The 24606-nt window shown below is 44.0% G+C and overlaps 1 protein-coding gene across 2 annotated transcripts in view; it reads right to left on the bottom strand.

Annotated features, from left to right (window-relative positions):
• uggt1 (UDP-glucose glycoprotein glucosyltransferase 1) overlaps positions 1–24606 on the bottom strand; it is a 142484-nt gene that overhangs the window by 8414 nt on the left and 109464 nt on the right. For both annotated transcript variants that reach the window (XM_078563597.1, XM_078563599.1), the window contains 3 exons: positions 22640–22800; positions 13838–13952; positions 648–764 (listed from right to left, as the gene is read on the bottom strand). In XM_078563597.1, coding sequence (XP_078419723.1) covers positions 648–764; positions 13838–13952; positions 22640–22800 — 393 coding nt within the window. The remainder of the gene's footprint in view (positions 1–647; positions 765–13837; positions 13953–22639; positions 22801–24606) is intronic.

The following is a 24606-nucleotide window of genomic DNA, read 5'->3' as shown; positions in this document are numbered from 1 at the left end:
ATGGCAAAAGGTGAACCGCTCATTTGCAGAACCAGTGCAGACACGATGGCCAAATGGCCAACTTCAGCACTGTAACAATTGTGTGATTTTGTGATCTCCTTAAGTTAACAAATTTCCAAAAGAACACCAGTTCTCAGTCTTTCCTGGTAATTGGTCCCCTTAAAATAGATATCAATGTAGTGCCTCTCCTCTTAACCTTATCCAGGATGATCCTATTCCCCAACCTCATCCAGGATGACCATATTCCCCACTATGTGATGGGACTACAACTGGACACAGTATTCTAGGTGTCGCCTGACCAAAGCCTTATAAGAAGAGAAGAGAGCGTTTTTGTTTTATACTTAATTGTCCAGACAATACAACTTAACACCCTATTCACTTTCACAATAACCTCATGGCATTGGTTATGGACATTTAAGGGCTCATTCACTATAACCCCCATGTCCTGCTGAAATCCTCAATCATACAATCCTGCATGGTAAACAAGTGCCTGACCATACCCAAGTTCATTACACTATATTTGTCTACATTAAAAGACATCTGGCAGACATGGGCCCAATTCCCCATTATATCTAGTTCAGCTTGCAATCTTTTACAAAAACATTAGTTTTGATGTCACAATGAACAGTAGACACTCATGTACTTACCAAATCAATAGTTTTAGCTCTCTTCTTAGATGCTTCATCACACCATGTCTCGCACCATAGCCAGTACTGGGGAAGGGATTTAATGGGCACTTGATGGATCATGTTGTTAGGTAGATCCTAGGAAACACATTTACCAAACAAAAACAAATGAAGTAATTTTAAGAAGTTTCTGATTATTATGGATTGTTGCAACTTTAAATTAATAAGTTCCATTAATTACTATTTCTTTGATTTAAGCTCGATTTCCTTATGGAGAAAATCTATGGCTACCCACACAAAAGTTGGACAGCGTGACTGTAAACATATTAGTCATGATACCATTCCACTTGGCAATCAGCCACTGCTATTTCCAATTCACTGACACTGGTTAAATATAGAAAATTTTGCAGTTAGATACCACCTTTATCGACCATCACCCCAAAGTGTTTTACAGCCAAAGAAGTATTTTTGAAGTGCAGTCACTCTTGTAATGCAAAAAGCACAGCAATCAATTTGTGCATAGCAAAGTGTCACAAAATGAATGATAATCTGTTTTTAATGATGTCAAATGAGAGACAAACATTAGCTTGGACACAGGGGAGAGTTGTTCTACTCTTTGTCGAATAGTGCCATGCAGCATCCAGCTGAAATGGCAGATAAAGCCTTGGTTTAATGTCTCTTACAAAGACTATACCTGACAACGCAGCATCCTTCAGTACTATAGTGTTGGCCTCGATTTTGTACTCAAGCCTATGAAGTCCAATTTGATCCAAGAACCTTCTTACTCAGAGGAGAGTGTGCTATCACAGAGTCATGGTTGACAGCTTATTCCATCCAAGAAAGAAAGAAATCATGCTGATCACCCTGACTGTCAGCTAATGTTACTGTTTATTTCATTTTAACAGTTCAGGTACTGGTCCTGGTTACACAAAGGCTATTTCCCTCAATGCCAGAATGATTCACCAAAAATCCTGTGTTTGCACCTCAGTGTCCCAGGTTAGGACAAACATGCTTGTAATTCAAACACACTGATTTTCAGCTCAAGAGGAAGAGTCTTGATTTTATTTCACAATGTAATCCAACCTCAGGATACAGGATATTTGGCAGAAGGAGAAAAACCTCATGACATGCAGAGAGGGAGTATTTGAAATTTTGTGGGCAAGGCAAATTCATTTAGAAAGATGGCCAAGCCATGTATTATGAATGAGAGAATTCTACCTCTGATATCTGAGACTGAGAAAGTGGAGTGAGTCTGGGAAAGAAGGGGGAAAATGTCACTCCATCTCCAATGATGTTGCCAGCCTCTTCTACCGTATTCATTGTTTGCAGTTTCTTTCTCCAAACACAGAAAACAGATTCTCTGGAAAGTGGAACACAGGATAGTCGGCCATTCAGCCTTTTGGAATTAATAGTTCCAGATTTCCACTATCCTTAGTGTGAAAAACTGCTTTCTCATTTCACTCTTATATAGCCAGGCTCTAACTTATTGTACCTCCTTATTCTAGGTTCCTCCACCTGAGGGTAAATACAGAGGAGCTATTTCCCATTAAATCCTCAAATTACTTTAAGCACCACACAGATCATCACCTTGAATCTTTTAAAGCTGGGAATGCAAACCAAGTTTATAAATCCTCTAATTTAACCCTTTGAACCATAATATTTGGGGGGGTATTACTGTACCCCCTCCGAAGTCAATATATCCTTCCTGAGGGGCAGGACCCAAAATTGTATGCAGTACTCCAGAACGCTGTACAACTGAAGCATAATTTACTCCTGTTTGTATTCCAGCCTGTACAAGATACAGGCCAACAGTCTATTAGACTTCTGATTAACTTTTGTACCTGTACACTAGCTTTTGTGATTTGTGTACCTAATCCTTCTCCTATTGCTCCTTAACAGTTCCTCATCTCACCATGTCAATTTTGGATTCAAAGCAGGTGACCTCACACTTCCCCACATTGAACTCCATCTGCCACAATCATTCCCACTCATCATGTTTCACAAAAACATACTTTATTCTATATAGTGCAGGAAGACAGCCATCCCAAGCTAGCTCCAAAGTGCTTTTTTCTCATAATAGCAAAAGTAATTACTAAAAACCCATCAATAATTCTGGAATCACAAGGAAATGTCATAGGAGCTACTAAAATAGGCAGTAGGGTAATAACAAAAAAATTTGTCAATCACCAAATGAGAGTGTACAAATCACAAATTGCAATGGAGCAACCATGTCCAAAGAGCATTCATAAATTGTTTAAAGAGTGGTTGAGTTAAGCTTGCATCAATTTTTTCATGTCCTGAATCCATTTTCACAGTGACCTTTATAAAATGACAGTAACCAAGTTTTGAATGAATGCTTCATTTGTGCAACTTGTCTAAGAACACTTGAACTGTAAACTACCTATTATACCAAAATTAATCAATCTTGTATCTGTTCAAATTGATCCTTATAATGATCCACTACTGGAGAGCTGCATTAGCTGTTCTCTGCCTTAAAAGTCCTTAGACTTGAACCGACAGTTAATAAATTTTTTTTTTTCATATTGATATATTGCAAATTTAATATGGTCTTCAGTTAATTGGATTTTTGAAATTCCTTGAACTTTTAGGTGAAAGAACACAGGTCTCAGCTTGTGGATCTGCGGCAGTGCCATTATTATACTGTCGTAATACTTGGAAAACTACGGGTGACTTACTTGGCTGGATTTTACTGCCGACCCCCCCTCCCACACAAACCCTTTGCCAGGCATGTTTTCAGTGGGGGCGGGGGGGGGCACTTAAAATACGAGTGGCTAGCCCACTGCCTTCCTGCCCACACCTGACCCAGTCCCCATAAAACATTATGGTTCTTTAAAAAATTGAGCTTGTTAACAAGTCAATTGACCTGAATATTACGCTGCCCACACCATAATACGGTTGATGTGGGCAAGCAGGCAAGAGTTATAACTCCGTTTGTTAAACACAATTGTTAAAAAGGTGGGAAGGAAGATAGGGGGGAGGTGCCCTCTGTGCATCGGGGTACCCCCTCCATGATAATAGCACCTCCTCTTTTTTTGCCTCCTGCCTGGTTTCCAAAACCAATCCCCACACCCCTCCCTAGGGTGCCCAACTCTTTTCCGCCCTAAAGGCCCAGGACTTAGCTTAGTCTGGGATCCACTGCTCTTCTTCTCGGCCTCCTTGTAGTCCCAGCAGTGCCCCCTACCGACTTGTAATGTTGCTGGGACTGCTAGAGCTGCTGGCCAATCTCTGAAGGGTGGGACTTCTTCCCACTGAAGAGCAGAAGTCCTTCTACCTACTCATTTAGGCCGCCCCCAGCATGTTATTCCTGTGCGGCAGCCTTACTTTAATTCGGTTGGTTTGACATCAACTTTTGTAATGAGGGTCAGCGCCAATGCGCCAGCCCACTCCCTGCCCCTGTAAAATTCAACCACATAATTTGCTGGAACATTTGCACTGTTCAAGAGAACCTCGCCAAACAGCTGATTATTGTAGCTCTACCCCACATTGAAAGCAATGGTGAGAAAGAGTCTGTGAATTAACATCATCATGATTGCCACACTCAGGCCCTTACAGAATAGCGCTGGAGGGTTCAGAATCAATGTTCAATTGATCATCAGGTTTCTGAGGTGTCTGAGGATAAAATTTCGACGTACTTGTTCCAGGAATTTCATTGGAATCTTAAACCTTAATTAAGTAATCCAAGTGTTTCTGACAGCCAAGCATGTTCTGATTTTTTTCCCCCGACTCATTTCATTTTGATGTTAATATTTATTGAGCATATAGATGAAGCATGGATTGGAACTGGTAATTAAATATGGCTAGGGACTGCACACAGCTCAGGAGACACCCCAAAGAGTACAAGTCCTTTCTTCCTCCATAACGCTGATTTACATATTGTTTCATCAAAAACGTAATCAAATTAAACCTGCCCTGGACATTCTGTCCATACACACTGCGACCCATCCCCACATTATCAGACCACAGCCATTGCTCCTAAACATATTATTGTTAAATAACCTGTTGTTCTGTTCTATGTTGGAGCCTAGTATCTTGCATATGTATCAGACACTGGCCACATTGCTCCTGATCCACCATTATGCTTGCTGCAATGCATTCCAATTCTTTGCCTGAAAATTCATTGTCAATAATCGCAATTGCAGAAAATGTCACACTAATATACTTAACTGGCACTTTTATTGTGCAATAATATTGCTTCAGTTATGTACACATCACCAGGAAGATGTGAGGATTATCTAACTATGCCAGAAAGAGATTTCTGAAGGGGAGATTTAAACTCTTATGGGTTGATAAAATTTTGTTTTCTAAATATTTGCATTGCTCGTCTATTGCTATATTATATTGCATCTTTGTAATGATAAATTGATGTAAATAAATCAATTTTAACCTGAATGATAAAATTCAACTTTTTTCTGCTTTAAGAGTGGACAGCACTGCACAGCATAGTGCGAAATATAGCAGTAATTGTTAATCGCATAAGACTACTCCTATTTGCATCATAGACAGAAGCACAAGTTTCAGGTCATAGAAGATATAGTGCTGCTTGTAGAACTGCATTTTGCTTGTAAACATGGACAGAGATGGGGGCAAGCCCAAACTATAACATCAACATGCAAAACACAAAGTTCACTATGATTTATGCAAGTGAGCTATCAATTAACATGCGTTTTAAGTGTTGTGTGTTCTATAAAGAACTCTAGTGAATTACCTAAAATTTCTGACACTAGCAGCTTTCTCAAGAGGAATGCAAGGAAAGGTTCTAACAAAAATGAAAATAACTAGGGCAGGATTTTCCACTCTGCGTGCGGGCAAGCGTCCTGATGCCATCCCGCACTCACGCAATATTCCGGTCAGCGAGCGTGTGCGAGAGCCAGCAGTGCGCCCACCAACAATTAAGAGGCCTATTAAGGCCATTAAAGTATCAATTAACTGCTTTTTCTCACTGCCCATCCATATTTATGGTTGGTGGGCGGGTGGGCGAATCGGCCAGGCGGCCTATGCATTTTTGGGGAAACCTCATCCACGGGCGGGATGAGGTTTCTGACATTAATTTTTTAAAATTCAAATGTTTTGATGTATTTTTATTATGTTTCTGTTCATATGAGTGAGTCCTGTGGGGGGGACATTATTTTCCGATTTTCAAAATCTTTATTTGTGATTTTAAAATTCTTCAGCTCCCTGCCTTCAGAAAGCTTTCAGTGTGTGCTCCCCTGCGCATGCACAGACTTTTGCGCTCGCCCTCCTCCTGCCCCGCCCCGGCAGCGCTGAGCATCTTCTGGCCGTTAGCTGGCCAGCCAGCGTGAAATCGCGGTTGGGGGGCCGATCGCGGGTGGCAAGCCGCTTCCCGGCTGCTCTCAGGCCCGGGCCCACCACACCCGCCCAACGACCCCAAAATGATGCCCCTACAGTCAAACATACTTTGGGGTTATATCTTTAAGGTCAGAGAAAGTGCATTTTTGGTGGTGTTCTGTATGCATTTATCTATTAATGTAAGGGCATTAAACAATGCCTAACGTTATGAAAAGTTGTATTATTTGAGTGTTACAATGAATGAGCTGGCATTACTCACTGTAAATTTGTAATTAAGAATTGTACAATATGATTCATTTAGGAGTAAAATCCATTTCTCTTATGACATTTAATTAAAAATATGCTTTTCCTACTCTATGCTGAGACTGATGGTCTCGGCAGCGGCAGCATTTACAATAGCCTCATTGTGTCTGCGAGAAACAAACATCAGCAATGGTCCTTAAACTAATTGCAATTCAATAAGTCCAACTGGAGAATACATGTGTGGGGTATTGGGCGAGAAGATGATCAGGTAAGTCTGCAAAGCATGCAAAGCTCAATCTCGGCTCAGCCATGAAGAATGGTATCTTGGGTGAGGTACAAAAGGCAATATCAGACTAATTCACCAATAATCAGAGTCCAAACCCCGCCTATCACTGCTCCTCTGTCTTCTTAATTTCCTATTGCCACCCTGAGCTTAAGTACCTTAGAAATACCCAAACTCTTCTCCAAATGACCTACCCAATCAGCATGTCCACCAGGGTCAATGTCACTTCAGGAAGTACCAGCATTAGAACAATAGGACAAGAGAAAACACCTTTCTTAGGGTTTGGATCTACATGAGAAATTTTACACTGTGAAGAAAATTAAGGCTGGAAACAGAAATTGAAATGATGGCACATAGAATCATAGAGTTATACAGCACAGAAACAGGCCCTTCGGCCCATTGTGTCCATGCCGGTAATCAAGCTCTTATCTATTCTAATCCCATTTTCCAGCACTTGGCACGTAGCCCTGTACGCTATGGCATTTCAAGTGCTCATCTAAATATTTCTCAAATGTTGTAAGGGTTCCTGCCTCTATCACCCCCTCAGGCAGTGTTCCAGATTCCAACCACCCTCTGGGTGAAAAATGTTTTCCTCAAATCCCCTCAAAACCTCCTGCCCCTGACCTTAAATCCATGCCCCCTGGTTATTGACACCCCTGCTAAGGGGAAAAGTTTCTTCCTATCTACCCTATCTATGCCCCTCATAATTTTGTATACCTCTATCAGGTCCCCCCTCAGCCTTCTCTGCTCTAAGGAAAACAACCCCAACCTATCCAGTCTCTCTTCATAGCTGAAACGCTCCAACCCAGGCAACATCCTGGTGAATCTCCTCTGCACCCTCTCCAGTGCAATCACATCCTTCCTATGGTGTGGTGACCAGAACTGCACACAGTACTCCAGCTGTGGCCTAACTAGCATTTTATACAGCTCCAACATAACCTCCCTGCTCTTATATTCTATGCCTCAGCTAATAAAGGCAAATATACCGTATGCCTTCTTAACCACCTTATCTATCTGTGCTGCTGCCTTCAGGGATCGATGGACATGTACACAAAGGTCCCTCTGATCCTCTGTACTTCCTAAGGTCCTGCCATTCATTGTGTATTCCCCTGCAGTTTTAGTCCTCCCAAAATGCATCACTTCACACTTCCCAGGATTAAGTTCCATTTGCCACTGCTCTGCCCATCTTACTAGCCCATCTATATCGTCCTGTAATCTAAGGCTTTCCTCCTCACTATTTACGACACCACCAATTTTCGTGTCATCTGTAAGTTTTACTGATCTTACCTCCTATATTCACGTCGAAATCATTAATGTACATGACAAACAGCAAGGGTCCTAGCACCAATCTTGCAGTACACCACCAGTCACAGGCTTCCAATTGCAAAAACAACCTTCGACCATCACACTCTGTTTCCTGCCATTAAGCCAATTTTGGCTTAAGCCCACATAATAGGAGTAAGTTTGGAAGTAACTACCTTTAGGATGTAAAAATACCATCATGGTCGTCTGAGCGGCTGAACAGAGTAAAGGACCATTCGTGACTCCTCAGATACTGAAGCAGTCTGTACCCATATGCAGCAAGACCTGGACAACATTCTGGCTTGAACTGTTGAGTGGCAAGCAATATTTGCACTATACAAGTGCCAGGCAATGACCATCTCTAACAAAAGAGAATCCAACCATCTTCCCAAGACATTCAATGGCATTACCATCACTGAATTCCTCCACTATCAACATCCCGGGGATTGCCATTGACAAGAAACTGAACTGGAATAGCCATATAAATACTGTGGCTACAACAGCAGGTCAGGGGCTAGGAATTCTGGAGAGGGTAACTCACCTCCTGACTCTCCAAAGCCTATCCACCATCTACAAGGCACAAGTCAGGAGTATGATGGAATACTCTCCACTTGCCTGGACGAGTGCAGCTCCAACAGCACTCAAGAAGCTCAACACCATCCAGGACAAAGCAGCCCACTTGGTTGGCACCCCATCAACCACCTCCAACATCCACTCCCTCCACCACCAACTTCACAGTGGCAGCAGTATGTACCATCTATAAGGTGCACTGCAGAAACTCAGCAAGGCTCTTTCAACAGCACCTTCCAAATCTATGACCTCTACCACCTAGAAAGATAAGGACAGCAAATGCAGGGAAACACCACCACCTGCATGTTGCCCTCCAAGCCACACACCATCCTGGCTTAGAACTACATCGCCATTTATTCACTGTCATTGGGTCAAAATCTTGGAACTCCCTTCCTAACAACACTGTGGGTGTACCTACGTCACATGGGGGTTTAAGGCAGTCGTTCAAGAAGGTTTCTTACCACCATCTTTTCAAGGGGATTTAGGGATGGGCAACCAAGATGCTAGCCTAGCCAGTGACGCCCATGTCCCGTGAAAGAATAACAAAAAGGGTGCAATAGGGATAAAACTGCAGTTCAGTCATAAAAGCTGAACAGAAGAGAGCAATTAGTCTTTAGGGAGAAAAAAGGATGGTAAATGCATGAACTCCTGTCCAACTGTAGATACCAGAACAGAAGAAAAGTGGAAAGGATGATTGCAAAAATAATGAGGCAGCTTTGGCAAAGGTGCAGAATGACTAAAAAGGCAAGGAGGTAATAGTTGGCTCTTCTTTTCAATAATACCGCATTCAGCAGCTCTGATTAGTAGATTTATAGAGGTTTCACAGGGATGGCAGCAGGAGATCCACCTGCCTGACCATGGCGCCTGGACAGAGATTACGGTAGAGGTTAGCATCTGTGGAGTACACTAGCGAAATTGGGTCAATTACCTCCTGCAAGGGTATGGGCACGGTTTAGTTTCTGCAAAGTGGCTCTCATGGGGTAACAGGCAATGTACATGTGCGAGTGGAGATTATGTCGAGCAGAAGTTTAAGTTTCAGGCTTCAACACCAGACGGAACATGAGGACGGAATGTGTGGGAGCTAGTTCAGGCTGAGAAGGTTGTACCAGTTGCAGGACAGTGTGTGTAGTGCACCAGTCAGGGAGATCTCATTAGCAATCACAGCGTTGCATGTTCACAAAGGATCCTTCTGTATGCCTGCAGGACAAAAGAGCACATAATACCAGGGAGTGTTCGAAGACAGCTAGAAGTGTACCTGACATCTGCATATTGATCCATGCAGAGGAGGAGGCAGCTGAATAGGCCAGGGAGCAGGGCGGAATTTCAGTTTCTGACAGAGAGGCTGGAGCGTTAAAACAATAGAGTGAGGATATCTCCAATCTGGTGTTGAGAACTGGGCAGACAGGAGACATGCTATGGGAAGCAGGATTGTTCTTTACCCTAATTTAGTAATGTTCGCCACTGCAGGTCCTCACATTCAGGAGGAACATCGACCACAGTCCACCCCTAAGGGTGATGACATGAAACACTCACGGGATGCACCTTCACATCATTCCTCACACCCTTCACCAGCGCAGAGACAATCACCTCAGCGGGAACTCGTTTGTGATTAGCCTTGGGGTCACAATCTAGTGAGCACATCACAAACAGGCAGCTGATGGAGGAGGCGACAACTGAGGTCCCTGATATTCAGAGGACTGTTGGAGGCCAGGCCCATGTTGAGCCCCTAATTGATGATGGACCTCTGGAGGTGGCCGCAAGAAACCTGATGGAGATGCAGAGACAAGCAGGGGGACATCTGCCAGAGCCTCCAGGGGCTATACACGGCCTCGTGTGAACAGTGGAGGAGTCCATCCAAGATATTTAGTTCTGCCATGACTCCAGCATGACTTCTCCCATGAAGAGGCGACCGTAATGGAGAGCTAGGCTCAGTAGGACACTTAGTGGCTGCCAGATATGCGCTTGGATCTGCATTTCATCCCTCTGGCCATGGGCTCTATACAGCGGTGGCTAGGTGAGAGGGAGACAAGGCATCTTAACCTCCCTCCAGGTGTCAGGGAAATGCCATCATGTACCGACAGAGAGGTGGGCATCCAGCCAGCCATCTCAGGGGCGTTATCTCAGGGCACTCCAAGGGTGAGCTGCCGCTCCAAGGGTGAGCTGCCGCTCCTCATCCATTCTGCCAGTGACCTCAAAATTCTCTTGGCTGAGAATGAGGAGTGCACTGCACCTGTGCAGGAGACCCTCAGAGACTTGGAGTCCTCTTGGTCTCGGACCACCAGAGGACGGCCACTAAGGGCAACTCAGGCAACAGGGCATCACACTCAGCAGGTTGCCTCCATCTCAGCTGCAGATTTCAGGGGCACAACAAGGCGTTGTGGTAGAAAACACAAGCGTAAAGCATTCTAGTGGCACAAAGATGGCACTGGTGTCCAATCAATGGAAGGCATTGTACCGTTATGTGTAAATATATAGTTTTGATCACTTTGTGTGTGTTGAATGGTCATGTTGCTGGGACGTTTCCAGTGAAATGATGGCTTGTAAGGGCTTGCTGCTTCAATGACAATGGCAATCAATGATGGCTGAGGTGCAGGGCTACATCATGCATTCTCTCAGGGTCTTCTGATTCTTCCCCTTTATCCTCGTCTGAAGATGAATCCAGCTCTCCCATCTCCTTGTTCTTCTCCTCTGCTTGGCTTTGTAGGTTCCACACAGGTGTCATGAACCAGGTGTTCTCTGGATATCTCCTGTCACCCAGGAGCCACCCCTGCAGTTGCGCAGGGGTGCAAACAATTGTTACACCTGGGAGTGACTGAGAATGTACGAGTCATGAGAGGTACCTGGGAAGAGAGCACACTGCAGGATTCGTTTGCAGTGATCACAAACCAGCTGCCCATTGTGACAGTGAAACCCCTTGCAGTTTATGAATCCTGCTGGCTGTTCCCACGGAGCTCTCAGTGCCACATGTGCTCAATTAATTGCCCCTTGTACTTGGGGAAATCCAGCAATGGAGCCAAATCCAACAGCTCTGTCTTCCTGGCTTTCACGGTCGATGGCGAATTGCACAAAACATCAGCTCTTGTGAACAGGGCGATGGTGACTTCCCTTATGCAACTGTGTATGGCTGACTGCAAGATGCCACGCACATCACCCCGTGGAGTCCTGGAATGATCCAGAGGGATAGAAATTCAATGCCGTGGGGAGATTTAAGGCTATTAGCATAGGATTGCCTCCCATTCCACGGGACTGTAGGTCTTCCTGAAGGAGCTGATATTGTTACGCCTCGTGCGGTATATTCGGTTACACGCCACTGCTCAGTGTCGTACTGGCCCCTGGTTATCAACATCCTGAGGTGCCTCAACCTCTGCTGCCAAACCTCTCTATCAGTGTTCTGGGCATTGCTACGCAAAGCCCTTGCTCATCTTCTGCTAGTTCCTCTTCTCTGCCTCCAGAGCCTCCAAGAACACTTGGGGCATAAGATCCATCCTGTCTGCCTGGTGAACTGCGTACAGAAGGTAGGCAACAGCCTGGTCAACACCGTCCATATGGCCCTCGTTCCTGACTTGAGGACTGTGCATTAATGGTGAGCCCACTGCTTTGCATCAGCCACATCCTGCTCTGCACCTACCCCACTGTGGCTAACTCGCTCCTCGACTTGGTCCCCAGCCACCTCTTCTTGATGTCCCTGGATACTCCCACTATGATCTTGGAGCTGCAAGCCATCACCCTGCACCCTCCCTCAGTCACCTTTGACCTTCTCTCCCTCACCCTTGCCCTGCCTTCGGTGACCCACAACCCACCCATCATCACCCTTGATCAACTATGTGCCAGCCTACAGCTACCGCCCATCACCATCGAGGTTCACCCAGCAGCCTCTAACTACACTGTCTAGCACCCTCGAACTGTCCCTACCCAGCACCCACGAACCGCCGCATACCCCCCCCCACCCTCCCTTGAATTGCACCCCTCTGGCACTCTTGAAATTATCCCTCAACATGCCAGCCGTCATCCTTGACCCTCTCTCCATCACTCTTGACCTGCCCTCGATTCTCCCAACCTCACCATTGACCTACCTTCTATCACCCTTGATTGCCCCTCTATCATGCTTGAGCTCTCGCCGTAGAGAGTGACCTTCCCTGTGTCATCCAGCTCCCTCCCTCAGATCCCCACAATTCTTCTTCGGCTGGCCCTCCCTTCCACAAACTGCCATGTCCCGACTTCCGTGGACAGCTGACACCAGAGCTCAACACAACAGCTCAACCTCCTCTCCCTTAGTCCAACAAAGTTACCCTATACAAGAAACACAGCTTCTACTAAGTCCAATCCACCAGGAAAACTACCTCACCTGTGACATGCCAGCTTTAACCAGATATGAGTCTAAAAGCACGTGTATCTCATTTGTTATTAACTTAATTGCAAGGATACCATTTAATTCTGCCAACATGTGTCTTAATGAGAATGCATGACATGCTAATGCATTACAAATAGGTTTCCGCCACTGCCATTGGGAACCACGATCCACCTCCAATTGGATGCCAGCTTAATTCACAACTTGAATCCCAATGTGGGGAAGCTGACATTTCGCCTGCCCTCCTCATTTCATGCTCCTGGGAGCAGCATCAGATTCCGCTTAAAATGCCTGATCTGACGAGAGGAAAGTGAAGCATGAAGTCTTCTGTGCCAGCGAAAAAGGTCAAGAACAGTTAAAATAAGTGCTGAGCAAGGAACAGGCATCAAACATTTCCTATTCCTTATTTAGGTAAAATATCAAGCTGGACTAAATATAACTTGTTTTGTGTCATTTGATGCAGAGTATTCCAACAACGATTTGAAGAACCTAACAATGAGGAGAAGAGGGTCATCAACTGAAAAATTAACTCTATCTCTCTTTAAAGATGCTGCCACACCACACCTGCTCAATATTTCCAGCAATTTCTGTTTTTATTTCATATTTCCACCATCAGCAGTATTTTGCTCCTGAAGGAGAAGATATTTTCTAAGGGATCAGATTCAAGTTGAGGAAAAAGTGAAGGAAATGACCTGAGTTTTATTTGGCATAAGAGGGATCTAAGTACATTGATTAATGCTCCTGAGGATTACAAAAAAGAGGCTCATCATTTGAGCTAAAGTTTAAGAAGGAAAACATTGTATTTGTGCACAGAAGAAAATATAACATGAGGCACAAGAGAAGGCTAGCAGTTTTCACACAATTTGCCAAACAATAGTGCTCTTAAACATAGCTCCAAATGGGAGGGTAGGTATGTCTGGATTTTCACATTTTCAGAATACCTATTGATGGAAATACTTTATCTCCAAAATACTGTACATTTTTCATAATCTTGTATGCATAGATGTATACACATCGATAAATTATAATTCACCTTACATGAACTAAACAATTAGATGGATTAACTTTGGAATGCTCTACAATTGATTCCAGCATTACTGCTTGTCACATCACAGTTATAAAAACATATATACATACCTGGTCAAGATTGGACAAGCTGTTAGGATCCTGACTGAGACCTTGATATTGACCTCTGAGTCGATCACCAGCAGCAATCTTTCTGAATTTCTTTAAGTCCACTACATACAAGGCGCTAAATGGAGAGGATAATAAAAGGGTTTTTAATATTAATGCCATAGGGCTGTTAACATGATGATAGCACACAATATCAGTGGGTTACTTTACTGCAGCACAATGACAATGCTACAAAGAAACTCAGCAATTCACTGTCTGGCTGCAAAAGGTCTTCATGGCCTAAACCTTCTGCTTCAATCTTTTTTTAAGGTTTTCTTCCATCTACTCACCCAACAAGTTATTGTCACTGAATGGCAAAAATGCTGCTAAGTTTCTGAACACGTATAGTTTTCTTGACCTCCGGAAGCATGCTTAGCCACAGAGATCTTCCTAAAAGCAGTACATTTTTGGATATCACAATTGTCAGCCTATACCTATTACCAACGTCTGGCCACTTAAGAAACAGTCCACACTATGGGAAATTGTTCAGGTAATTTTGATACAGGGCTGGAACTAATAATGAGAATTCCACCAAGTCATTATTGAGAAATCTCCTAGATGAGTCTCCAGAGCGTAGTAATTCCTGCTCAAGTTTAAAGCTTCACAGTTTGTTCCAAATTTCATTATAAATGACAGCTTTTTTGTAAAAAATAAAAGCTTTCTGAAACACCTTGTCATTCAGCACAGTTTTTATTGAGCATTATATATCTATTAAAATTGTTGGTCAGGTTTCTGTGCAGCGCAATTCAAATTAAACATCACAAGCCATAATTTCAAGAGTGAATCAAATGACGTATGCTGGTTAGTTAGACTTGCAATTGCACATTTAGGTCTCTCGTCGACAGGTTTGTAGGTTGGGGGAGTGGGGAAGGTTGGTGGGGGTGGGCTCATAAAATGAACCAGGTGGCCTACCCGCTGCCATCCCACCCGCCCCGACTTGTCTGCAATTTTAAGTAGGGAGGGTGAGGCCTGGGGCAGGCCGCCCACCCTCACCCTAATTGAGGCCTGTAAATGGCCTCAATTTTGAGAATTTTCAGGCTGGCAGGAGGAGCTAGGGGCAGGGGGAAGCTCAGTAGATCACCCTGCTTGGGCTTCAGGAGGGAAATAAGGGGGCGGGGGCACCTTCCTCAAGACTCCTGTTTCCACATCGGGCCTTCTTCCCGCAGGTGCTCCCTTCCCCCTTGGCCACTCCATCAGGAACCCCATCTCCCTGGGCCCCACATCCCCAGCCCCCACCTACATATCCCCACCCTGCCTTGAGACACCTAACTCCACCTGCACTTACTTGGTCCTGGGCTTCAGGGCTTAAAATCTGGGGACTGCTAGTGTTCCCAGTCCTGGTCACCTACTGTCACCGGCTGGGGCTACAGATTGGCCAAAGAGAGTTAAATGGCTGAGCAACCACTGTGATTGGTGGGGTTGTGCTCCCCACCGACACTTTGGGTGGTGGGGCAGGAAATCACACCATCCGAAAAATGCTGCCCTTTGAGAAGGCGAATTAAATGTCAAATCAGGTACAAAAAGAGGAAAACGAAAGGTGATTTGAGAGAGAGAGAGAGAGATAGAGAGAGAGAGAGAGAGAAAGACAGAGGGCGGAATTTTCCGTTGACATTGGCGGCGTGAGCAAACAATACAGTAAAAAGGCCAAAAATCGGCTTCACGACATCGTGAAACCAGTTTGCAAATGTCCACTCTGCCCATCAATGGTGGGCCACGTTTCCCACCATCAGACGTCGGAAACTTCATTGTAATACATCTGTATATCATTATAAGCCCAGCTCACCGGAATCATCCCCCAACGCTGGATCATCCGAGAACTGCGCTTGGGACTTTGCGGTTTGTTTGGCTACCTTGCTTTGGGCAGCACTCACGGTCATCAGCGCCAGGCTTCGCAGACAGTTCCATATCACTGAGGGGGGCTCACAGGCAGGTCTCTACCTACCGGACCAGCCATAAGGCAGGGGTGGCTTTTCAATGGCTACAGGGCTAGGGCTTGTGTGGGGAAGGTGGAGAAGTGGTCTTAAGCAAGGAAAGAGGCTGCAGGGTGAGGGCTGTACTGTGGAAGGGGAGTATCCCAGGGCGTGTGTGGGGGCACTGTGTAAGTAGCCTCAAGGTGGTGAAGGCTGAGGAGGCAGGCTCCAGAGGAGATGAGGCCAGATAGGCATGTGAGTGTATGTGTGAGAGCTTGAGTGGTGTTGTCCCTTGAGCTGACATGAGTGAGATACCAGTGAATGTGTCGTGGGCTTGAGTGAGAGTTTAGAGTGATGAGATGGTTGCCCTACCCTGCTGGCATGGATGAGATCATTCATCCTTTTTCTGCATTGGATGGCCAACCTCTTCTGTGCAGCATTGGCACTGATCACCACTGCCATCACCAAAAAGCCGGAGTGGTGAGATTGCTGGACCTCCTGCAGCCAAAGTGGGGGTAGAGGACATCACGGTGGGTCTCCAAGGCGTCCAAACGGCCTTCCAGGGACTTGTCACTGAATCGGGGGGGTCTGCAGTCTTTTTGCCTTTCTTCTGTGCAGCAGTCCTGGGCTGGAAGCACTGAGAGGTGTGCGCGCAGTTTCACTTTAAATCTGGGGTCATTCCGCCAGAAATATATATTTTTTAAGTTAAAATTTGACAATTTTAAAATCTCCAACAACCTGAAGGAATGAGACACCACAATTTTCAGTACCAGAGGGGTTGATTGACAGTAATTATTACTCATCATGCTGTTTAAAGGATACGTAGACTGAAATAAACAAGACTTGACTTTCTGTGGTGATTTCAGTTCAAATACGTCGTACAAGTACAGCAAAATCAAACCTTTCAATGCATTTCAATGGTAAGGCAGAGAATGAGGTATTGTTTTTGGAGAGCTAATTGCGGAGTGGTGAAACCCAAAGAACAACTTCTGAATATTTGTGTTTAAACTCACATCTGCCCTCACCTGAAGTTGCTCTGGTATTTGCAAATAAACGACAGATCTGCCAGTATGTTTGACTGAGTTATCAAAATGACTTTACTGTTTTAAAGGTAGCCCTTATCGCAAGAAAAAACATACAAAATGTTGATGTCTGTTTTTCAGAAATGTATTCGCCTTGCTCAACATGAACTATCAGTGCATTCTTTTTCATAGGTATACATTTAGAGTTATGATCCATTTGCAGTACTTTGCTCCCGATACTGATGTGTTTTTTTGTTGAAAGTGATAACATATACTTCCATTTTATGCCAATATGGTAAGTTCCAGTAATTTTTCAAAAACAGTTGACACCCTTGCTTCTTTGCAAAATTATCACAGAGAGTAGTAAAACAAAAATGTAATGAAGAATTGGTTGCAAATCAGGATAAAATGGCACAGTTTGACTGATGGAGACCGTGATTTACATAGACTAAGCAGTGCCGTCCATTGCCACATGGTGGCAGTGCAGTCCTTTGCAAAACATACTTAAAAATTAAGTCACATTTAATGTTGAGGATTCAATTTCCACCTGAGGACTTTGAAAGTAATCGAAGCCAACACTTCAATGCAATAATGAGGGACCAATGCATGGTCAGAGCTGCTGTCTTTTGAATAAGGCATACTCGAGACACAATCTTCCAGTTCAGGTGAAGGCAAAGGTCATCTAACATAACCAAATCAATTGACTTGCCATTTAGTTCATTTGATCTTTATGAAACTTTGGGTATAAAAACGAGCTGTCACATCTGTCTACAGAATAAAACTGACTACACTTCAAATGTAATTTACTGGTTCATAAGTGCTTTGGTATGTCCTCGGAACACGAATAGCATTATGTAATTGTCCATGACATATTAATGGGGGCGGGCACTGGTAATAACAGGGTATATTTTGAAAACATTTGTCTATTGAGTTCAGCTTAGCAGCAAAATAATTCCCAACAGTAAGTGATTCCAAAAAGCTCCATTTCTTTTAATCCCTAAATGAGAAAGAACAAATCAGATCAAATGATTCTGTAGCAATCATTAATCTCAGAGGCTGCTTTCTGCGTTTTTCTTCCTCAGGTAGAATGAAGAACTTCTCATCTCCCTTTTGCAGTACACCTTTTGGCTTCAAACTGTGTCAAATAGAAATGTGCACCTTGTGATAAAGAGGACAGGTGGAGTCCACTTAGTCAACAGTAGACAACACAGTAGCAGGGCATTTAATAGCACCTACCACAGGTTAGACCAATCAATGCATGTTTACAAATTTATGTGTGGCAACTTGCAGGAAGTGTGAGCTAATAATGTCGCAACGAAGGGAACCATGCACCTGGGGCCTGGGTGAACTGGGCAAGTAACTGTGTATCATTAAAATGGTGCTTAGGCAATAATGGGCAAGACAACTTTCTGTGATGAGTTTAGTTTCCATCTATCGTGCAGCAACTTGTATTTATATAGTGCCTTTAACATAGTAAAAGAGGCACTTCACAGGAGTGTTATCAAACAAAATTTGACATCAAGTGACATAAGGAGATATAAGGGTGGATGACCAAATGCTTGGTCAGAGGTAGGGTTTAAGGAGCATTTTAAAGGAGGAAAGACAGGCACACAGGTTGAGCATAGGAACTCCAGAGTTTAGATCCTCAGCAGCTGAAGGTCTGTCTGTCAACAATTAAAATCAGGAATGGCCAAGAGGCCAGAATTGGATAAGCGCAAATGTCTCAGAGGGTTGTAGGGCAAGAGGATATTACAGAGATAGGGAGGGGTGCAACCATGGAGGGATTTAAAAACAAAGATGAGTATGTTCAAACTGAGATATGTGATTAACTGGAAGCCAACGCAAATCAATGAGCACAGGAGCAATGGATGAACAGGGCTCAGTGCAAGTAAGGACATGGTCAGCAGAGTTTATGGACAGTAGAACGTGGGAGGCCAGACAAGAGTGCATTGGTACAACCAAGTCCACGGATAACAAAAGCACAGGTGAGGGCTTTAAAACAGATAAACTGAGGCAGGGGTAGAGTTGGGTAATGTTACAGAGGTGGAAATAGGCAGTTATAATGATAGTGCGAATGTGTAGTCAGAAACTCATTTAAAGGTCAAATATGAGACCAAGGTTACGAACAGTCAGGTTTAGCCTCAGACAATTGCCAGCAGAGGCTCAGGACCGGAGCTTTTGACGAAAGCCAAAGGCAAAAGTCTTTCCGATATTTAATTGGCGAAAATTTCTGCTTATCTAGTAGTTTGACAACTTAAGATACAGTGAAGGGATCAAGGGAGGTGGTGATGTGGTAGAGCTGGGTGTCGTCAGCATAAATGTAGAAAGTGACACGATGTTATTGGATGGTATCACCGAAGGGCAGAATATAGGTGAGAAATAGGAAATGGCCAAGAATTGACCCTTTGGGGACACTAGCTGAATTTTGCAAAAGCTAAGCAATTCTCTGGATAAAGAACGGAACCAGGCGAATGCAGTTCCACCCACCTGGATGATGGTAGAGCAATTTTGTGACAGCAATGGCTACAGACAGGTTGAGAAGAAGCGGAGGATCTTTGTCAGAGTCACATAGGATGTTATTTGTGTCTTTGATAACTATTTTGGTACTGTGGCAGCAGCAGGATCCTGATTAGAGGGATTCAAACATAAAGTTCGGAGAAAAATGGGCACAGATTTGGGAGGACCTTAGAGAGGAAAGGGAAATTTGAGATGGGACATGATTTGCAAGGATGAGCATGGTTTTTGAGAAGTGGGATGTCAGCAGATTTAAAGGAGAGGGGGGTAGTACCTGAGGAAAGGGAACTGTTAACACCAACAACTAATATGGGAGCCAGAAATTGAAGTTGTGGTCAGCAGTTCAGGAGTAGGATCAAGGGAGCAGGAGGTGGGTCTCATAAGTAAGTTAAGTTCAGAGAACATGTGAGGGGAGATAGGAGAGAAACTAGAGAAAGATGTGAGTTTAGGGCTGGGGCGGGGCGAACCTCAGACTGACCCAGTGAGCTAGGAAAGGGAATAAAGCAGCAGGTGCAGCTGATCGGATAATCTCAGTCTTAGTAACAAGGAAACGCAAGAGCTCCTCGCACTTCTCGTTGAAGGAGACAGAGACTAAGGTGGCTAGCAGTACAGAAAAGCAAGGGATGATCTCTGCTTTCCAGGACGATCCTGCTGTTCCTGGTGATCTTGGAATAGTAACCAGTTTTGGTGAACAAAAACAAGACTGGACAGTGCTTTATGAGATCCAGTCAGCTAAACCCGTTGTCTGCCATATCCATTCAAGTCTGCACCCCTTGGGTTTCAGAGGGTGGAGATGGGGGCCACATCAGAGGGATCAGCCAGGGTGAGAGGGTAATGATTTGAATGAGGGTTAGGGCATCAATGGTGGAGGCGAGCAGATCAATAGCTACAGAAATGTTGTGGTTAATGGAAGACCAAAGACTAGGCAGCTGGGATTTTGAAAATGGAGTTGTAAGTGAATTAGGAGAGAGGTTTATCCAGGGGCAAACACAGCAGGAAGTGGGGTTAGGAGGAGGAAGGTATATGTTGGTGGAGAATGATACAAAGAATTGACCAGAGATAGCCTTATCTACTACTGATATGATGGAAGTAGTGAGGACATGTGCAATGGTAAGGGGACTGGGGCATTTATGGGGAGGAAAAGATTTAGGGAGGACAGGAAGGCAGTGAACTCAGAGTGGAGGCAGCATGACGAATTGAGCTGGAGGTTAAATTCACCAAGGATTGGAAGTCACTCAGTGTAGAAGCTGAGGAAAGTAAGCAGATAAGATGTTTTGGTTGGGAAATTTTTTATGGTGCCTAGGTGGACAGTAGAAAATGGGGATTTTAAAAGAGAGGTGAGGGGTAGAACAAAGTGAGATGCTCAAAGGAGAGAGTGCCAGTGAAGGAGGTGTAAGTTGATGATAAGAGCCACACTGCCACAATAGTCTCGGTGGGGCAAGTGTGGAAGGTATAACCAGGAGGGAGGCTTCATTTAGGAGGAAGGTATCATCAGTAAAGGCTATTATATCGATGCAATCATTGACAATGTTGGATGGCAATGGCCTAGGTCACACAAGTGAACAAACTTCAGGCTACGTGAAGAGGGGAAACAATAGCTGATATTCTGATAGAGTCCACAGGGTCATCAATGGGAAGGGGGAGTTGGACGGAGATGAAATTGGCAAGATTAGATCCCAGTTGATGTGCTGGATGGGAAGGTTAGCAAGATCTTTACTTCGCTCAGTTCATTTCAATAAGATAGACAGCAACTTGGCATTTTCGTGCAACTACCAGGGGAATAATGTTCTAAGCTGCATGGGTGCACAGCATGCAGCAATCAGGATTGTGTCATGCAGAAAAGAAACGGGCTGCTTACAAGCACTGTTCCTTTTAAGATTAAGTGCAAGTGTGGCTACGAGTCAATCTAAAAGGGCTGTGCAGCGCAAAAAATTGGCTGCACACAACAAACAGAAGTTAGGGGAGTGGCACAATTTGGGCAACAGTTTACATATTGTTAGGTTTAACTACGCAGCTTCCCTTTGCCTGAAGTTACTGCATTTGGGCATAAATAACAGAGAGTGTCATTAGTCTCACTGATACACGAATAAATAGAAAAATCAAGGCTAAGATCTCAGAGTAAATTAACTGTAACTTAACTGTGCAAAAATGTTAACATACACCACCAAGTATAAAAAAAATTTAAAAATCAGGTGGAAGTACTTTTAAGTTATGTGCATACTTAAAAGTGATGGCGTCTATGATATGCTTTATGTTAGAGGCCCAGTATACCTTCAGGGGCTCAGAAGCAAGACTCATCTCCAGAAAAGCTATCTGTTGAAAGAGCTCAATTGCACACATCACCTATCTCATAGAAAACTAATTCCCAGTATATCAAACCACTACAGAGTGTTTTAAATTGTTTCAAGGACATCAATCTACACTTTGTGGTCTTGAGGGATGATTGAACTGGAGAAAGCCGCAAATACAACTTGCATTGGTGTAGTGGAAATTGTTGGGACACTAAAATTAGATTTTCCCATGTAACAACAGACACATTTCTCAAAACTAATACATTCGATGGAGTCTTTTGAGATGCTATGACATGATAAAGTAGTGTATAAAGGCAGGGATTTTTCTTTTGCCTCAGCTGCAGTCAGAAGCAGCACTCACTGCCATGCAGGAATTGTTAAGAAGTCTGTCAAGTGCTAAATGGGTTTAACAGTTTTGTGAATGCTCTGAAAAATTGCATCCATTGAAACCTGCAAAAAGATCTGTAGCACAAACAGGTTTGAATCAGAATAGCGTTAAACTGCTTTTAGAGCAATGTTAACAGTAACTCTCAGCATCAACGGCATGCTCCAATATTTTGGCACTAAAATCTGCCATCCCAAGAGTGTGGGTGCCACTAGCTGCTGTCAAAGTCTGCACCTCGTGTAGCTGTCATGCAAGTACACAACTCTGGTTGTACTGCAAGCATCAAATCCCACCAGGGCAAGCTCTTCGCTGTTCACACATGCATGAAGCATGGGTCTACTTTCGAAACCAGTCTCAAAAATAAATCTCAGAATGAGTACAGTGACAAATCAGAAAGTAAACGCATGGAGATAAAGGAAATAAAAACAAAAAACGCTGGAAATATTCAGCAGGTTAGGCAGCATGTCTTTTACATCTAGTGTCTTTTATATCTTAGGGCGTGTCAAAGCACTTTACAACCAATGAATTAAAAATGGAACAGAATGGCACATGGGTACCAAAAGACTTTAGTTTATAATATAAAAAGTATCTACAAGGTAGACATAGAAATCTAATTGCTCAATTATAAATTGTTAGAATTATACCTTATGTGGTATTTCCTTCCCTGTAGGTGATTAGCCCAGTAACCCGACCTCCAGAAGCGATATCCATCCATTTCCTTGCGACTTTCGCAGAAAGGTGTATATCCATAGGGAGCTCCTTCAAGGTCCAAGTCACGCAGCTCCTTTAAGTCAGCACGCACTATCTGTGAGAAAAGGAAAATGAAAACTATCAGGCAAATGCATTGTACTTTTCCCAACTCTTGGCAGGAGTTGCCAATATATTTTATAACTGTGTGATTCAGTGAGGATTGAAATTTGTGACTTTAGCTGCAGCAACTTCATGACTCTAGAAACAAAACTAAATTAGGCTGTTAAATATAACAGAGAAAGGTTAATAAATTGAAGAAATGCATACTCAAATAAAACTTGTCAGCATGATTTCAGCTTTCCATTTTAAGGTTCTAAGAATCACATGTCTGTCTGTTTTTATTAAACAAAATTTGTTGGCCTCGCCCACAAGCCGCCTCCTAGCTAAACAGATCGTTTCAGCTACTGCATCACTGCCCCATCTAACGCTCCAAATTAAAACTTATGTGCAAACTTTCATTACCTGCAAATGCAAGCAAACTACAAGCACCTTTTAGTGCTGAGCCTAGTATATTAATGGTTTGCAGTGATATGGATTCAAATCCAAAGCAATTTAGATGAAAAATAAGACTCATTATTAAAATAATTCAATTATGGAAGTTCTTTAATTGAACTTTACATTCATGCATTTCAAAGAAATATACACAATAGGGGTGGAAATCACATTGACCACTTGCCTCACCCACAGGTTTGGTCTCAATTTTCATCTGTTAAAGACAGCTTACAACAGTCATCTGATGGTGCCATTGGTTAAATCAAGGCATTGAACTGCTGCACTATACAGATTATAGTGTCCTGCATTTTAGTACCCAGTCTGTAGTGAGTTAGTTAACGTTAGGTGGGGCACCTAACTAGTCTCAGCACCTCTGGGTAAAGGAGGAGTATATCAGCCACATCCTTGTCTCTGAGTGCAATCCAGTAATCTGTGCTGGAGGCAGGTTGGGCTTGGCTGTTCTGTACTCTATGGTTAAATACATTCAGTATCTAGATTCATGCATCAAGAACGGAAATTTGAGGATAGTATCAGAGCTTCCATGGGCAGAATCTTCGGCTCGGCGAGCAGGGGCAGGCCTCGCTCGCTGACGCATAAAATGACGCGCGGTGACATCTGGCATGCGTCCCGGCGTCATTCTGATCCTCAGTTCGGTGGGCGTGCAGCGGAGTCAGCTGCACGCCCGCCGAACTGACAAAGGCCTATTAAGGCCATTTTAAAACTATTTAAAGTAATTAATTGAGCTGCCCGTCCAACCTTGAGTTTGGCGGGCAGGTGAAGAGCCCAGGTGGCCTTCACATTTACCATGAAACCTCATCACAGGCGGGATGAGGTTTCATGAAGGGTTTATAAATTAAATACATTTTTTCACTGAAGTTCATTGACACTGTCACATGAGGGGACACGTCTTGAAATTTTTTTCTTTATTAAAATTTTTGGAACTTAAACTAATCTCCCTGAGGCAGATTTCTGCGCCCTTTCGCGTGCATGCGCGAGAGTGCAGGCCCTAACTCAGGCAACCCCCACCCCTCCACGCCCGCACAGGGAGTGCTCAGGTTTTCCAGGTGTGCATCACTCTGGGCGGGCCTTAACTGGACCGCCCATATAAAATGGCGGCGCCTAGCCGACCGCGGGCGGCGATCGGCTGCGCGCACGCCCGCGCCTGCTCCCATCCAACCCCCACGACGGTGAGAAAATTCTCCCCCATGGTTCCTGTGGAATTAGGAGGAAAGATGAGAAAATTGGTGGATTAGGAAGGAGGAAAATAATCTTGCGAAAAGAAGCAATTTAATGACCCTAATTTGTTGCAGTGGGCCACCTAATGGCATGTACAATCCATCATCACAATGGATTTTTTGGGGCCTGAAGA

Source organism: Cetorhinus maximus, chromosome 19 (genome assembly GCF_964194155.1).
Source record: "Cetorhinus maximus chromosome 19, sCetMax3.hap1.1, whole genome shotgun sequence".
Classification (NCBI taxonomy): domain Eukaryota; kingdom Metazoa; phylum Chordata; class Chondrichthyes; order Lamniformes; family Cetorhinidae; genus Cetorhinus; species Cetorhinus maximus.
Note: the sequence above shows the minus strand (reverse complement) of the source record. Positions and strands in the feature narration are given on the sequence as shown.